A 16,906-nucleotide genomic window follows, 5' to 3' on the forward strand; every position below is an offset into this window, starting at 1 on the left:
TTCTTGTAATGATGCAAGTCCTTGTTGAACCATTTCACTTGACAAATGCTTGTCTGGCTTACCACTCAACCAGCAAATCAAATTTAGGAGTTTGGGTTAATTCAAGTGAAATTTTAGTCTGAAAGCTTGCAGTGCCCGAAGGAGCGGAAAGCAGAGTTTTGAGCCCAAAACCCCCACAGGTGCCTTTCATAATCCTATGTCCCACAACAAAGATTTAAAGCTCTGCATGTGACACATTGAAATGACTGTGTAAGAAGAGTTTTAATGTAAAATATTTATTTCTTAAAGATATACAGATACAATAGAGCAAGAAATCAACAATGTAAAACCAGTCATACACTGTGGCCTTAAAATAAGCCAGACAAATAAAAATACTCACAAGATGCCTGATGAATAAAAAATGATTTGACAAATTAAAGGTGCAGTATTTCTCAAAGAGATACAATTCTTGATTGAAATTCACAATGATGTTCATTATTAGATTTTAAACAAGTACAAAGAAGATGGATGAAACAATTAATCGGGTATAATTTAATTCTACTAAAATATTTCTATGATTATTACCACATAAAACCTGGTCTGTTTTTCATTCTGTAACCAAGTTAGAAGTTTTCATAGTGATGCATGAAATGGGCCTGATCCCTCTTGTTCATCTGCTGGCACGCTTTCTCCACATTTTTGGTCAGTCCTGGTGGACCACAGCTGAATACACCAATTTTGCCCACCTAAAGAAAACAATGCAAATTCAAATGTTAGAATAATCTACTCATGTTGTCCATTCCTGTCCAAACATAGAAATGTGGGTGGATGAAGGCCTGACCTCTGGGTGAACTTCCTGCAGGGAGCTGAAAAAGGAAACGAAGGGCGGACGGCCAAAGTGAGTGATGGACCTCAGGCCAGTGAAGAGGCTGCGGTTCCACACTTTTTGAAAGTGGCGCTCACACATGTACTGCACACATGTTGCAAACACAAAGACGGAGAAATTCATCAGTGGGTACGGTTCTCATGTCAGTGCTGACACGAGGTCATCACTTCATTTGCTCAGACTGCCATTCAGGGCAGCTGTGTCAGTGTCAGCGGCCTTCCTGCATGTGGTCCTGATGGAGGCTTGCATTTACAGATTTCTTGTAGCTTGGTATTCACTGATTGCTGTGCTTCTACAGTATCTCATTGTTTGAGGAACTCGCCACACCCTGAAGACTGAGCAATGTGTCCGTTTTGCATGTTTACAGAAACTCCCTGCACGTCTCTCCAGCGACAGCTCTGTGTCTGTAGACATCAGGTTTAAGGACGCTACTTTGTATTTCAGCTTGTTTAAAAAGGCTGAAGTTGTAAAGGATTTAATCTTGTTGTCTTTGGTTCTCTAATTTTGTGACCAATGTCCCATTAAAACAGTTAAATGTCTAATCGTTTAGTGTTACTTTTCCCTGAATTAGCCCACTCATTACCTTGCCTTAGATGAGAAGATTGATAGCAGTCAATGGTAAACACATTAAATTTCACATTTTTATAATACTACTGCGATTTGTTCAGATCTGTACTCTATGCATAAAATTATTTTTCTATCACAGTCTCAGGGATGCAGCGAGGACACTAGTATATTGCCTAAGGACATGTAAACTGGAGAAGCTCTCTATTTTTTGGATAACCTGCTCTACCCCCGGGAGCCCCAACTGCCTCAAAATTTCAGCTAGAAGTCTGGAAACCAGGCAAACAGCCGAGCTCCTCAAACCCAGTTATGTGCTCTATCCTAGTTGTTTGACCTTTAAAAAGCAGATGTGGTTTCAAAGGAGGTTTTGTTCCTGACAGTTTAATGGGAACAGCAGATTCTAATCCTGCCCATCAAAGTGATTCTTGTTGGAAAAAAGCAAAGTAAGGGTTTCGTAAAGATTAAACAAATATGATGTGGAGGTTGGCCTGCTTTTTAGATATGAGCTAAGCATAACTCTTATCATCTAAGTCATTAAGAAATCTGATAACCTAAACAACCCCTTTAATGTGGATAAGCAGTTCAACATTTGATAAAGGCTTAAATACATTTCAATTGACTTTTTAGTTCACGTGAAACTTCGAAAACGTGACTGCAGATCTCACCAGCATGGTGGTGCGGAGGTCGAACTTTTCAGCCACCTGAGTGATGTAAATGTGGACTGAGACCAGATCCTGAGTGTCCATTTCTTCCACCTCCCTAATGATATCTGACACCCACTCAAACTGACGTTGTGTCCGTGTCACCCAGATGAAATAAACCTGAAAAAGTACAAGACTTTTAGCAGGACAATTTCAAGACAAAATGTACTGTAGGTTGTTTCATTTGGGCCTTACTTTTTTACACAGAATCTTGGACTTGATGGAGGACTTGAACACCAGGTCTTTGAGAATAGAAGTGAATGGGGTGACTCCAATTCCTCCTCCCACCAGAACAGACACCTCAAAGTCAATCCACTCCTGATGGCCCTCACCAAAAGGGCCATCCAAGTACAGCTTGAGATGAAATTAAAAAGGAATATCAGTGTCATGAAAATATGGAGAAGCAGAGGAAACTGCATGCAAAACAAACTAAAGGCCTACCTTTGGATAATCTCCAAGCTCCAGCAGGTTTTCCTCATTGTAGAGCTCTCGGAGCTGGCTGGTCCACGGCCCCACAGCACGGATGTGCAGGCTCAAGGTCTCTTCATGAGGAGCTGATGTGAGAGTGAATGGGTGGTACTCATCTGTGCCCAACATCAGGCACGCTATGCGAACCCACTGGCCCGAACGGTAAACAAAGCCCTGTGGCCGCTTGAATTCCAGATGTGTCACACCTGCAGGTAGGATAACCAGTGCACAAACACGTTACATGATTTCATTGAAGACAATGGAACATTTTCGTAAGTACAGACTGAAATAAAATAGAGACAGAACAATGAGACATTTTATGGCGAAAAGCCATGTTTAATCTTCCAAGTGTCACCTGAGGGCAGCAGCTCAGCTCTGACAACAGGGATCTCCACCTTCTTTCTACTCAGACTTATCAGTTTGTCCAGAAGAAAGAGCAAACCAGGCGGGATGAGATAAATGTAGAAACGAGGCTCTTGAAGCAGAGCAAAACTGCCATGAATGACCGTCTGTGGAACAAAAACAAAGCTGGAATCACACCGCTGTTCAAACTGCCTCAGTGGTGTAACTTTAAATCAGCGAAGCACTTACTAGAATATACACAATGACGTAGAGGTAATGAGTGATCCAAAACGCACGAAAACTGATGCGACGGAAATAGTGTGAGGCAAAAACATACATAAATGCAAAAACAAAGAGAAGCAAGACCCCAGTCATTCCTATAGGAAAAGAAAAATGCACAGCAAACAATTATAAAAAAATTACATAAAATAAATGCTGCTGCTTGTCTCTAATGATCTGTTTCATAGCATACCTGGGACAGTTTGAAAGAACCACCAGTACCACTTGGGAGGAAGTTCAGACCTAGAAGAAAAACACACCGAACATAAGTTGCGATAATTCTGCAGTATCTGCAAATCTAAGATATTCTTTCAAGAATTACCCATTGTTTGCTAAGACTTTTGGGAAGAGGCAAGACAGGATGTTAACGTCGCTGACGGAGAAGACGTAAATGTTGACCACGTGGCCCAAACTGTGAACAACTATAACGAAAACGCAAACAGCAGTGAGCAGCACACAAATATTTCTACAACCAAACATCAAATCGTGATCATCCTTTCCTGAAATACCAACTTGTGAGGATGATGGCAGTCATGGCCATAAAGCGATGAAAGTCAATGGCAGCATCAAAGGGGATGTATCGGTTCAGGAAGGTCTCTCGGAAGAGTGTGATGAGGTTGCGGCACACGGTGAGAAGCATGTAAGGAAACAGAAAGGAGATGGCAGCCGCCGAGCCACGGGACACAATGATACCCACCACTGATGTCTCAGGGACACCACTAGACTGAGCCTGCAAACCATAGTCTGCACAAAAAATGTATTCAGGTCAGACAACAACAACAAAAAAATGGGGTCGCTAGAATCAATGTGACACAATGGGGAAGCAGACGGAAGATTTCCACTCACAGTAACATCTTTCAAGTGCGACGCCAGCTGTGATGCCGTATACAATGATGAAGCACACGATGTGACGGCGATAATTCTCAATAAAACGTTTGAACTGCTGGACTTTCTGCTGCACTGGGTTCCTTATGTACTTCTCACGCTTTGGCTTCACATAGACATCTGGAGTGCTGACATTTAACCTGAAAATATTTGAATTCATTACATTTTATTCAGGGCATATTCTGCATTTCTGTTCTATGGAAGCATGTTCAGTTTTGGGGGTTTTTTTTCAGTTTTTTGCCAAGTTTGTGGTTTAGTTTCTTTTCCATGTGTCTGTGTGAATTGTTTAACTTCTTGGAGTTAATTAAAGCTCACCTTTAGTTTTGCATTTGGGTCATCTTTTAAATACACTTCACACAGTGAGTATGCTTTTATTTAAAGTTGTGTTGCATTTTCTCAATAGTCCCAAGTTCTTTAACAAGCTTAAAGAAACCAAAACATACTTTTTCCGTTTGCGTATCTCTGGTCTTGATAGCTCTGCCTTGTTACTGCTGCAAATGAAAATTGAACATTTTAACTACAGAAACAAGTCATTTTTTTAAAAAAAGATAAATAATCCCTGCTTTTTAATGTAAAGCAATGAGTTTCATACCCGTTTGCATGACAAATGAAGGACACTCTTTGGTCTCGACTCAGCTTCTTCTTCTCCTGTTTCTCCATCCCTGTGCACGCGGTAGACACACAAATGCATCAGACAAGGTCAGAAAAATGACGATGTTCTTAAATAACACTTTCTCCAACCTTTGACATTGAGCTGAGCAAACTGCAGCTCCTTCTCATGATCACGCAAGAGAAAATGAAAGTCCTCCCATGAGATTTTCTCCTTGTCATCAAAGCCTGCGGCCTGCATCATGGCCTTGATGCCGTCCTCTGCCTGGCTCTTTGACAGAGCACCGTTGGAGATTTCAATGAAAGACCTGCAATTCATCAAAAGGGTGAAAACGACCCAAAAAAACATACAGCAAGGATGTGGTGCGCTCGTTAAATAGAGCATAGACCAAACCTTAGCATCCTGGCAAATTCTTCTTTTGACAAGAAACCAGTTCCACCAATGTCGTTCATGGAGAACATGAGTTTGGACTTTTCCTCTGGAGACCCTGAATATATACATGTATCATCAGACATCACAATTTAGACATCTATTAATCTGCAATAATATTAAATCAACTGTTCTGATAATGTGTTCTTTTTCACTTGAAGCTGGGCTGTTTTAATGGAAACATTGATTTATTGTTTATTATTATTATTATTAAAAATAATTGGCATTTTAGATGCAGTTTTACCTTTCATAAAGATAACAATAACATCCAGAAACTCTTGAAAGGAAAGGTAGCCGTTGCCATCTTTATCAGCTAGCGTGAACATGGAGCCCACAAATAAGGAGTCGGGCTTGAGGCCGAGTGCGTCAGCAAACTCTGACGCGGTCAGCTCACACTGGAGAACCTGTCTGGCTTTCTTGCGGGATATGCCACTCATGTCGCCAGCGTCACACTTCTCTATTTCCAAGACCTGTCAGGGAAAGCATTATTATATGTCACCATAGTGTCATTACTAATATCACCAACGTCAGCAGGATGATGTCATGGCAGATGAGATCACAATCAAGACCAACAATTAGTCCTGTTGGTTTGAGGTCTGGTCAAATCTGACCTTCAGCTAGAATTGATGGCATTTAGTGGCTGAGCATAAAGCTGCTACCACCATAACAGTAGAGAGCATGAGGTAAGCATCCAGAGGCTTGCTGTACCTTGGAGAAAGCGTGGCGAATGAAAGTTTCCACAATCTGAGCCCTCTGCTCTCTGGTCAAAGCCTCCTTCAGCAGTTCCTTCTCCCTCATCCCTTTCACTCTAATCTCCGGCCTGATGTCTGTCACCTCTGGACACAGATGCCTGACAAATTCTGCACGTTTGTTCTCTTCATCAAAAAACAGCACCTGAATGTGTAAAACAGGGAGGATTAAAAAAAAAAAAATCAGAGGATTAGAAAGATTTTTTTAACCATGCATGCATCTATGACAGGATGAAGTGGGGAATAAAGGAGGAGCAACATCACTGTGTCAGTGAGAAAGTTGGATATGCATAAAACGCAGACACTAATTTTGTCTGCACATGTTCGTATAAGATGCAGAAGCAACATTTTTAGCTTTTTAGTCATTTGAATCTTATTACAACTGTATCTATAGTTTCAAAATATCTAAAGACACATCTACTCACCAGATCGTACTCTTTCGGTACTTTGAGCAGCAAAGCTTTTTGGTGACAGTCGTTGGAGAGGAGAACGTCTAGATAGTCCTGGTTGCCGAGGTTGATGCAGCGGTGAGCAGACCCAGATCTGTCAAAGACCTGTAGTATCTTATTCTCATCGATCGACACGCTGACGGGCTGCAAGTGTTTTTTATGACCCTGCCACTCGTTTGCTGGAGGGCATAAGCAGAATGAGAAAATCTATGTGATAGCTTTCTGGATAAGGATGAGGAGAAGTATACAATAACAGAAACAGACTAAAAAACAGCAAAGTCGTTTTGGTTAGTCTTTTATTTGGTTTAACCGTTTTCCTCTTTATAACGACTATATAAATATCACCTATGTTTTGTGACCAACATAAGTATATTTAGTTGACATATGTTTACAGTTAAATTCATATAATCAGGTTGTTTTTTTTTTTTAAAAAGCTGCTGAAATGAACTAACATTGAGTCAACTTTACTAATATTTTTATTAACAATGGATGCTGCAAATAAAAAAATGTGAAGGATTTTCTTTATGATCTTATTTGGATTTCATACCACTGAGTCCCACAGCCTGCTTCTCTGTTCTGTCACCAGCTTTTCTTCTTCTCTGAAACTTCTTGTAGCGATACTTCCTTAGATACGCCACCAAACAGGCCACTAGAAAACTCACTGTGAAGGTAAAACAATCAAATGCTTCATAATCAAATCAGAATTGTCACTATGCAAAAAGAGAGTGTGAGTGTGGCACTGACCAACGGGGAAGAGGAACAACACAATAACAAATATCCCAAAGCCAGCCTTGCTCCCATCAAAGTAATTAAGTTCTGTGGCATTAGTGCAGGGAGGGAGCATTGATGCATTTAGCTGTGTGGGTTGAGGGCAGGGGTCACCTAATGACAAAAGAGAGAGTTTTTTTTAATTTTATAAACATATATATATATTTATAAACAAACATATATATATATATATATATATATATACATATATATATATATATATATATATATATATATATATATATATATATATATATGTGTGTGTGTGTGTGTGTGTTTATAAAATTATTACTATATATATATAAAACACTATACACATATAGTGTTTTTACCATCCTTCCAGAAGAACACATTATTTTGTATATCTTTGGCCTCTGCACTTGTCACTGCAATAAGGATGTCATGATACGTCACATTGCGGATCGCTTGGATCTCTTCATCTGTAAACAAGCTGGAAGTGGCCCCAAGAAAAGAACACAAAGTGATTAGTATAAGGATAATGTATTCCATGTATTTCTACTGTATGAGGACCCTGCCTGAAATTACCCATTCTGTTTGTTCTCAAACCAAAAGCGGTCTCCATTTCTTATACGTTCCAACTGGTCCAGGATGATGGCTGAGAAAACTGGACCTGGACCATCCAGAGTTTCCAGCAGTCCTCCAGGGAAGAGCTCCAGTTTTGAGATGTCGCCATTATACAGTTCTCCGATGTCTTGGAGCAACTATTGTAACAGCACACATGTTTAATTCACAGGATTGCTGCCTAATTTTCTTTATTGTGTGTTTGCTCATCAGCTTTTGTACCTGTGGGTTGGTTTGATTGAGCTCAGGATTAATCTCTTCAAATGTGTTTACAGGAGGCAGATCCAGAGCCCTTCTGATCTCACTGTAACTCCGTAAGCCAAAGTCTCTTCCTCGCTGGATGGTCACTGCCACCAGATCTGACCGGGTGAACTTTAATGGTCCATACATAAAATCTGTCAAAGCATAAATCAGATCAGTGCACTGGATATTCATTTATTTATAGCGTTAATGAATTCAGAGAGGTGGCGGATAAAAACCTCTCAGGTCTTCCACAACAATATTGTCTTCTCTCTCTGCAATCTGGGAGGCCATCCCCAAGAGGAGGTCGTCTACATCCTGACTTTTATTCATATTAACGTCCTGGAAAAATTAATGACAGAAATATTTAACATCTGGGGACACACATTACAAAGTAGTTCAAGCTATAAATGCTGTGATGTGCATAATTCCTTATACAGTACGGAAACCAGTCATGGTAGATGCGAGCCCCTCTTTCTACACGGTTTTGCTGGAAGCCCCTTCCGGTTAAAAAGGAATGAACTGTTGCCAAGTGCTTCCTCATATGAGATTGTTTGATCATTTGGGTTCTGTCCTTGCCTTACAATACAAATTGCCTTGATAAAGCTCGTACTGTGAACTAGTAAAATTAAACTGAACATAATCATAATATATTTAATCTTATATTTATATATTTTTATATTATATATTTAATCTTCTCTGACTTTGTGCTAGCTATAAAATGAAAAGTTTTCTTTGTGTTGACTGATGGCTACAAATTGTGTTCTGTTAATATACAGAGTACATGGGTTGCTTCCCTGCTTCTAAAGTTCTGAGTCAAAAGCTGCAAGTGTTCTCTCTTTTAACTCTTTTAAACAAATGAAAGCTGGCAGTGGAATGTGTGGCGCAGCGGCAAATTTATTTGTATCTGCCAAATTTTCCCATGTTGTATTAATAAAATGCAGCACTCTAAATAAAATATACCTGACGTTTCCAAAAGCTGTTACAAAGGCGCATTGCTGTCGACGTACTCCCATCTATGCCAATAACTTCCCGAAAATGGCAGGTTTTGTTTCTGTAGGAAAAAGGAGAGACAATGCACCGTACATTTCTTCTTACAGCATCTGCATGTAGGGTTTTAGATAGTATCTGACAACATACACAGCAGGATACTGAGCCTTTATTGCGTCTCATCCAACACAAGATAACAGGCAGAGTTTTTTTTTCTTCAAACTTGAGAAATAGCTCATTGGCCTTTTTTTTTTATTCCCAAAGATCCCACGAAAAAAGAATCACTACCTCATGTAAACACCAGGTGGTGCCATAGTGATACCAAATCGAATGGCTGCAGCCTGAAACTCAGGTGAGATCCCTGGATCAACAAACTTCTGGTAACCTGCATACAAGTAAATCAGAACATAATACAAGCTGGAAAAAAGAGCGTGATCTCAACAACAGAGTAAGAATCAGTTCTCATGCATGCAAACTTCTATCACTGTGAGGCAACAAACAGTGAGTAGAAGCAGAGAAGAGTGACTGAGGCGATGGAATCATCTGACCATTATCCTTTAACTTTCTTCAGTCATGGCTGCTTATTCAGCACAAGAAGAAGACTCAGGGTAATGCCTTGCTGACGGCACATATTTCTTTTCCATACGCCGCCACAGATGGCTCACCTCACCACGTCTTGTGGTCACTGGTGCATTACCTGTTCCCTTCGACTTCACACACGGACTCTGGCTGATTCTTACCTGGGTAAGGAGGAAGCTCTTTGCCTGGGAGGTATGCAGGCAGCCATTCATAGACAGCAATATTCTGTGTGGAAATGTGGCAGGAAAAACAGTCAGTTTTTAAGTTTAAACCGTGCTCAAATCAAGCATAACGCCATTGATTCATGTGGTAATAATTCCAAACACTTATGTTTTAAATGTGATATGGCAAAAAGAATTACTTGTTTTCTATTGTTTTAAAAACAGCTAAAAAAACATGAACACTTGTTCATTGTAGTTTTAAGACAGCTTGTGCAGAGAGCAGGAGTGCTAATCAAACAAGTGAGGGATGATGCTTAATGACCAGCTAGCGTTGATCCAAGGTCTTTCTTTCAAAAGTGCAAATTAAAGCAGCATCTGTGCAGCGATGCAGGATTACGTGGAGACTTTTCCTTCTACCTGCAATGTGGCCACAACGGTCTTCCTGGCGTTTTGAAACAGCTCCTCATCTGACCACTCTGGGTGATCTGTGTGCAGTTTGGAGGCGATATAATTGTGGTAGCGAAACCAGATAATCCCCTCTGCTGCTGTGAACACGTTCTCATTGGCCCAGGCATTTCCCAATACTGGGCACAGAAGGAGACAAAAAAAAAATATATATATAGGAAATTCTGTTGTGCCATCATCTGATTTGCCATCATTATTGCCACAATATATATAAATATATATAAATACCGTTTATGTCTAGTACTTTAAAAAAAAAAAAAAGCCTCATCATTCGCATATTTTTTGTGCCACGTTTGCAATGTGAAAGATAATTAAGCTGCTTGTTTTTAAGGATGTGACAACAGAGTGGTGACAAAAGGAGAAAATCCTCCATCCCCACCCCAGATAATAACTACACAACTTTAAAAACACAACCAACAAAAACACTGGTTTCATGACACCTATATGGCATCTTCTCTCCCATACATAAAGGGATTTACTGTGGTTAGCGTGACAGGCCTTTTACACAACAATTAAAGAGTCATAACACACGTCAGGCTGGGCCTCCCTTGACTCAGCCTGGCAGACTGCCATCCCGTCTGAGGCTGAAATAATACTGACATGAAGTTTTTTTATGTTTGTTTGCTGCAGCTAGCACTGATTGAGTGGCTGTTGCCACATATAGTGAGTTGAAGAGAGTTGCTATGTGATTTGGGCAACAATCGTGTGAAATCATTTACTATTTAGTGACGCTTAAAAGGCAAAAACATTTAAATTATGTGGACAAAAGTACTGAGTCACCTACACAGTACACCTACAGGAGCTACTCAGCCATTGAAACTCATGCCATCAAGCTCCCAGCACACAATTTTTATGCTGAGATTGATGCCAGAGAAGGCTCGGAGCACCACAGTCATTGAGTCAGCAGAGCATCGGTGACTTTTATGCACTATGCTTCTCGGCATTCAGCGTCTCTGTAACTTTATGTGGTCAGCCACTTTGTGGCCAAGTGGCTGTGGCTCCTGAGTTTCCACTTTGCAATAACATCACTTACAGCTGATCATGGAATAACTAGGAGGGAAAATATTTCACAAACTGACTTGTTGCAACGGTGACATCCTGTCACAGTATCACACTCAAATTGAATGACCCATTTTTTTCACAAATGTTTGTAAAGGCGTGATTTTACATACCTGTGGCAATGGGACTGAAAACACCTGAATTTTGGAGGTGTGGCCCAATACTTTTGTCCATATAATGTATGTGAAAAACCACAACATCAATTTCAATACATAATGCTGCAAATAACAGTGAACTTCATTGTTAAGTTTGATAAAATGTTGGGTGGATATCCTGATGTCTATTTAAAAAAAACAAAAAGTAAATATAATTTCCATTTAATTACATAAACTGTAGTAGGTTTAATTATATTCCTTTTTGATATATTTATAAAATGCTCCTGATGAGATTGCTGTTGATGAATGTGTTTGGTGCCATCAAAACTTTGGTTTGAAGAGAAAAATATCTCACCATAAAGGCCTTGTGGTCCAGCTTCTCCTGTAGAGGGATCAGCAGCGCTCCACATTAGGCGTCCTCCTCCCTGAGTTGGCATGTCCCACTCAGAGCCTGAACTGAGGAAGCCTCCAGAGAAGCTTCTCAGAGAGTCCGACCAGGAAGTGGAGGGGCCATAGATGGAACTGCCATCTATCCAGGCGGTCACCAAATTAACCTGCATGTGTTGTGTAGTGTTTGTCACATAAAAACAAGTCAGGGAAATTATGTTTAACACACAACACACACAATATTTCTCTATAAAACTGCCCATGCAGCTGATTCCACAGAGACACATTTACTGCTAAAGGCTGCACCAGGACCTTTGATGCAATATTGATTAAAATGGGAAAGAATGAATCAGCACCTGTGTGCGAGGGTTACTGGGACTCTGTCCTGACTCTTTTTCCCATGGTCCTCTCTGGAAGGGCAGTAGGACTGTTCCGGAGGCAGTAAGGTCAAAGAAGGGGTCGCCTTTTGGGACTGGGATGTTCATAAACTCAGGTGGGCAACCAGGTGTTCTTGAGTCAAATATTTCAAATGCAACATGATAACCTGAAAATTTTGAGAACGATTGAAAACGATTTATATGCTGTAATTAATATATTCCCAGATGTCAGAATGAAACAGGTGCTCAGATGAGAGTGAAACAAACAATCATGGACTCATACTGCAAAACAAAATCCCTCTTACTGCTGGTAAATTGTTGGTATCAGTAAAAAATTAACTTAACTTCAGACATAACTCAACATGAGTAAGGGTATTCTTAATTGTCTTGGGGGTAGTGGTCTCTGGAAGGTCCAAAGAAATTAATTAATTAAAAATTAAATAAAAATCAGGATTCTTGGAGTGCCATGTTTGAGTGTCAGCAACTTTGTATTCTTATTCTCCTCAGTGAACCATTTCATGTTACAAGTTTGCGCTGGGTTATAGCTTTATATTCACCAAAGAAGAGAGCGAGCACGGTCTGGTTGCGCGTGGAGGGCAGACCGGAGGGCCCCCCCGTCAACAGCCTACTCAGTCGGCGGGGGTTTGGCAGCAGCGGCTCCTGGAGAGGCTGGTAGACTCCGTCCCAGTAGTGCGCGGGCACGAGGCGCATTAGATGAGAACCTGCGCGAGCATAAGCACAGTGCGCTGATGGAGAGGTTACGGAATCCACCGGCGCCGCACACCTGATGAACTCTGTGACTTACCGACAGCTCCGCGTCTGGGATATCCCAAACTGTTGTACCAGCCATCAAAGCGAGGAACCTCCCAGGTTATTTCACAGCGCGAACCTGTTCAGTACATGTCGACCAAACACGGATTTTCTACATTAGCAAAGTTAAGTGACTCTGAAAAGTCAGTACCTGCTTTCTACTTACGTTCACTGACAGAGAGCACCAAGCCAAACACTGCACACACACTCCAAACCCATTTACGCAAATCCATTGATGCGAGAAGTGCTCCTCGGCTCAGGATTCAGCCAAGGGGAGTAGATGACTACTGAGAGGTGAAGACAGAGTGAAGGTAACTGATATTTACTTTTATATTTTTATTAATATGTAATATAGGCTACTTTGTAAAGATGAGAAAGATAAGAGAAATCCTCGAGGTTTAGATCTGCAGTCCCCGACCGCTCTCTGCTTTTTCAAATCTAAATGAGCAGCAAAACTTGACAAAACCGCCATTTCATCATGATAGCATATTTTAATCTATTTTAAAGTATATTTAATCGTTTTTTTTTTTAAGTCCAGAGAAAAACCCTGTTTCTTTCATCTCTTAGTATCTAATTGAAGAGCAAGTAGCTGAGTCTCACCCGCCGCAGAGGTCGTAATGTTGCGCAGAAGTAGTTCAGTAGCACGGGTGATGCTGAGGAATGGTGCAATATGAAAGCCAAAATGCAAAATGAGTTGCCCAACTTATCATAAACTGCTCGTGACCTATTTCCCGAATGGGAATGGCCATCATTCCTGGATCACACCTCTTTCCCGCAGTATTCCAGGCAATGCATCCTCCTCCTCAGTGAAACAAGGGGGGGGGCCGCCTGTATAAAAGAAGCATATGCCCTCAACATTCACACTTCACTTCCTTCTTCTGCAGTGATCGTTGATTTAACTTTAAGGTAAGACTTTAGCTTATTTCCATACATATTACATTGAGGTTTTATTTATTTATTTAATTGGGTTTAAAATAACAGTGAGTAAAATAGCAGTCATTTACATTACAGTGACAGAAGTGGTTGAGTGGATGTTTAGGATTGAATGTCTTTGTGCATTAAAGAGATGCATTTGTTTCTTTGCAGTAAATACACACAGTTCCAGGCAAAATGAAGTGGCACTGCCATGCTTGTGTTTAATCATGCCATGTTAGATAGTTGTAGTAATGTAGCATAGCTTATCAGCTGTAACAAGAGTGTCTATCTCTGCATCTGGGGGAAACTGAGAGCTCTGCCACTAACACTGTCTTCTCTGTTACACTGTCTAGTCTCAGCAGTGTCTGTAAGAGCAGAAGCTAAGATGACTTTCTACGATGACATTTACCCATTCTACCCTCTACAAAGGACTTCGTTTATCTTCAATGGTGCATTGCTCACCATTATTCTGGTCTTCCTTGTGCTAGCAGTCAGTCTTCTTCTCATTCTGCCCGGCATACGAGGGAAGTCGGTGAGTGCAACCAAGTCAAAAAAAAAAAAAAAAAAACACTATTACTCACTGCAAATGAATGATGAAACCTCAGAATTGTTCTCTCTCTTTTTCCCTGCCATTAACAATGGTTATTGAAAGTGCAAAAATAACAACAGCATTGTGTTGTAATGTTGTAATGTCAGTGTCCTCACCTTTTTTTCACTGAATGCGCCTGAAATAATTTTGATGCTCCTCTGTCTCATCCTTTCAGCGGCTGTTCTGGATGTTCAGGATAATAATCAGCTTGTTCATAGGTGCGGTGATAGTGGGTGAGTTTTGTATTCTTATTCAGTTTCAAAGATGTTCTTTTTCTTGCCACCTATTTATTTATTTATTTATTTATTTTTGGACTTTCGTGTCTTTTTTTTCTGCAGCACTCAACTTCACCAATGACTGGGCTGAGGCCAGAATGACCACAAAAGCCACCTATAAGTCTTTCAGCAATGCAGTGGTTAATGCTGAAATCGGTCTGCATGTTGGACTGTACGGCATTAACGTTACACTAAAAGGTGAGTCACCGTCACTGCTCTAATGCAGTTTTAACATGAATCTGTGGAACGTCGTAAAATATTCCTGCAATTTTTATTCTAAAAAGAGTCAGCGCTACAACTCCGTCCTGTGAAATTACATGTCAGTATCTGTTTGATCTCACTCAGGGAATCCTGTTGTACAGTTCAATGAGACCATTGACTACAATGAGATGTTCAGCTGGCATGACACTATTGAAGAAGAGTATGAGGAAGCTCTGGAGAAAGGTTTACCTAACCCCATTCTGTATATCGCTGAAAAATTCACGCTGAGCAGCCCTTGTGGTCTCATCTTTCAGTACAGATACTCTGGACGATACGCTTCTGCAACGCTCTGGTGATTTTTAATAACTCATACCTTCATTTTGTCTAATAATACCAAATATTCGTAGTTTCAGGTGATGTTGAAATTCAAATCCCTGCCCCATAATTGTTCCACAGGACAGCATTTTGCTGCTGGATGCTCGCCAACATCCTCTTCTCCATGCCAGTAATTCGGTACGCCGGGTACACGATGATGGCCACCGCTGCCTTCATCTTCTTCTCCATGGCCTCCTTCTCCACCATCATGAACGTGCCTCAGTGTGTTTTCTCCATAGGAACTGACTCCTTTCAAACAGAATATAGCCATTCGTTCTGGCTGGCCCTGGCTACAGGTAATGATGTGCATTTTCACATAGATTTCACACATGCTGCACTTGAAACTGGCATTCAAAGCCTGATTTCAGCTAACTCGGATGATTTGCAGGTGTTCTGTGCACCCTTATTGGGATTTTTGTGGTGATGCTTGACTTTTTGGTACCTGAGAAGATGAAAGAGGCTTTCAGTGTTGGTGTCGACAGCTGTGAAGATGAGGATGATTCTTATAAGGAGGGCTTCCTGAATTCAGTTTTCCTTGATGCAGTGACAATTTCACCAGTGAAATCAAATCTTGCATCGGTAAGTAGATTGATGTAAATGCTTAATATTATTTTGGGGGAGATTTGTAGTCATCAAAGCAACATTTTGCCACCTGTTAATAGCCCAATCATTTATTTACAAGCAGCAACAGTTCATATCCTTAATATACATAAATTGCAGTGAATAACAAGTCAATTCTAGTCACATTTATGTCAATAATAAAGATGTTACTCCAGACTTTGCTGCGCAGTGGGTTTGAGCGTTTTCTTTCTGTGTTTCAGGAACATTTATGAAGCTGTGCCGATTCCCCTCAGGGAGATTTGATTGTTCATACTTGAAGATATTGTTGTTGAATGTGTGACAGTTGGAGTGTCTGATTTCATCCATCCATCCATTCTCTTCCACTTATCCTGTTCAGGGTACATTATTTCAAAGGAAGAAGGGGCTGTTTTGGGGAAGTTGACTTTAAAAATGATTGTAATTTCTGATTTCACACCTGTTTAATTATCTATGTGAGCCTGTAAATAATAGTGTCTTAAAAGGGAGGTCACTGTAAATAGATTTATAAAGGTCGTCATGTTGCAGTAGCTGTAAATAAGCATAAATTTGTATGGGAGCCATACAGCGTGTATATAGTCTGATCAGTATGGATGGTTGCTCTGCCACTGTTCACTTTGTTTGGTAACGAAAGATGAGACAATATATACACACACACTGGTTATATTTAAAGTATGCACTTTAAAAAAATCTGCTTTTTTAAGGAAATCCATATTTGGTTTTATTTAAAATAATATTAAATTGATCAGAAATTTGGTAAAAGATGTTGAGTTATTAAGGAAGTTATTTAAAAAAAAATAAATGGATGCTATTTGATGTAGGATGTTACTCAAAAGCTGAAGATTTAATACAACAGCACGCACTACTCCCTCCAGAGACCAGTGCAATCTGACTCTTAACACAACAGAAAACATTAGAGTCTCTAGTTTCAGAAACACAGGTCCTAAGCTGGCAGCATTATCGAATACCTGTAAGAGCCAGATGGCACTAATTTATGAAGGGCCTACTAAGCACATTTATGAACATTTTAATGTTATATTAAACAACAACAAATATCCTTTTCAAAAACAAGGACATTTCTAGGTGGCCCCACATTTATG

The 16,906-nt window shown here is 40.3% G+C and overlaps 2 protein-coding genes across 3 annotated transcripts; one reads left to right on the forward strand and one right to left on the reverse strand.

The window, feature by feature from the left end:
• Nucleotides 1-602: 602 nt before the first annotated feature.
• duox (dual oxidase) lies at nucleotides 603-13,472 on the reverse strand. Its single transcript, XM_030731916.1, has 34 exons — nucleotides 13,455-13,472; nucleotides 13,021-13,141; nucleotides 12,850-12,933; nucleotides 12,602-12,766; nucleotides 12,024-12,211; nucleotides 11,636-11,834; nucleotides 10,079-10,245; nucleotides 9,662-9,725; nucleotides 9,210-9,306; nucleotides 8,895-8,985; nucleotides 8,171-8,273; nucleotides 7,914-8,086; nucleotides 7,656-7,831; nucleotides 7,442-7,560; nucleotides 7,086-7,223; nucleotides 6,889-7,002; nucleotides 6,318-6,520; nucleotides 5,852-6,037; nucleotides 5,388-5,613; nucleotides 5,108-5,201; nucleotides 4,846-5,021; nucleotides 4,697-4,766; nucleotides 4,548-4,595; nucleotides 4,066-4,244; nucleotides 3,733-3,963; nucleotides 3,542-3,641; nucleotides 3,413-3,462; nucleotides 3,190-3,317; nucleotides 2,954-3,107; nucleotides 2,572-2,804; nucleotides 2,326-2,484; nucleotides 2,095-2,250; nucleotides 821-949; nucleotides 603-725 (listed from the first exon to the last, which is right to left on the reverse strand). The coding sequence occupies exons 2-34, from the start codon at nucleotides 13,085-13,087 to the stop codon at nucleotides 603-605; spliced, it is 4,590 nt and encodes a 1,529-aa protein (XP_030587776.1). The 5' UTR covers nucleotides 13,088-13,141; nucleotides 13,455-13,472.
• On the forward strand, nucleotides 13,093-16,458 carry duox2 (dual oxidase 2). 2 transcript variants are annotated; one of them, XR_004020104.1, is made up of 9 exons: nucleotides 13,093-13,165; nucleotides 13,633-13,760; nucleotides 14,123-14,301; nucleotides 14,534-14,591; nucleotides 14,697-14,831; nucleotides 14,979-15,186; nucleotides 15,291-15,505; nucleotides 15,660-15,788; nucleotides 16,031-16,458. XR_004020104.1 is itself a non-coding variant. In XM_030731918.1 (9 exons), the coding sequence occupies exons 3-9, from the start codon at nucleotides 14,155-14,157 to the stop codon at nucleotides 16,040-16,042; spliced, it is 966 nt and encodes a 321-aa protein (XP_030587778.1). In that variant the 5' UTR covers nucleotides 13,093-13,165; nucleotides 13,633-13,760; nucleotides 14,123-14,154; the 3' UTR covers nucleotides 16,043-16,458. The 2 variants fall into 2 exon arrangements, 1 of the variants encoding a protein (XP_030587778.1); XM_030731918.1 differs by having other exon boundaries at nucleotides 15,598-15,788.
• The last annotated feature ends 448 nt before the right edge of the window (nucleotides 16,459-16,906 follow it).

Source organism: Archocentrus centrarchus, chromosome 6 (genome assembly GCF_007364275.1).
Source record: "Archocentrus centrarchus isolate MPI-CPG fArcCen1 chromosome 6, fArcCen1, whole genome shotgun sequence".
Lineage (NCBI taxonomy): Eukaryota > Metazoa > Chordata > Actinopteri > Cichliformes > Cichlidae > Archocentrus > Archocentrus centrarchus.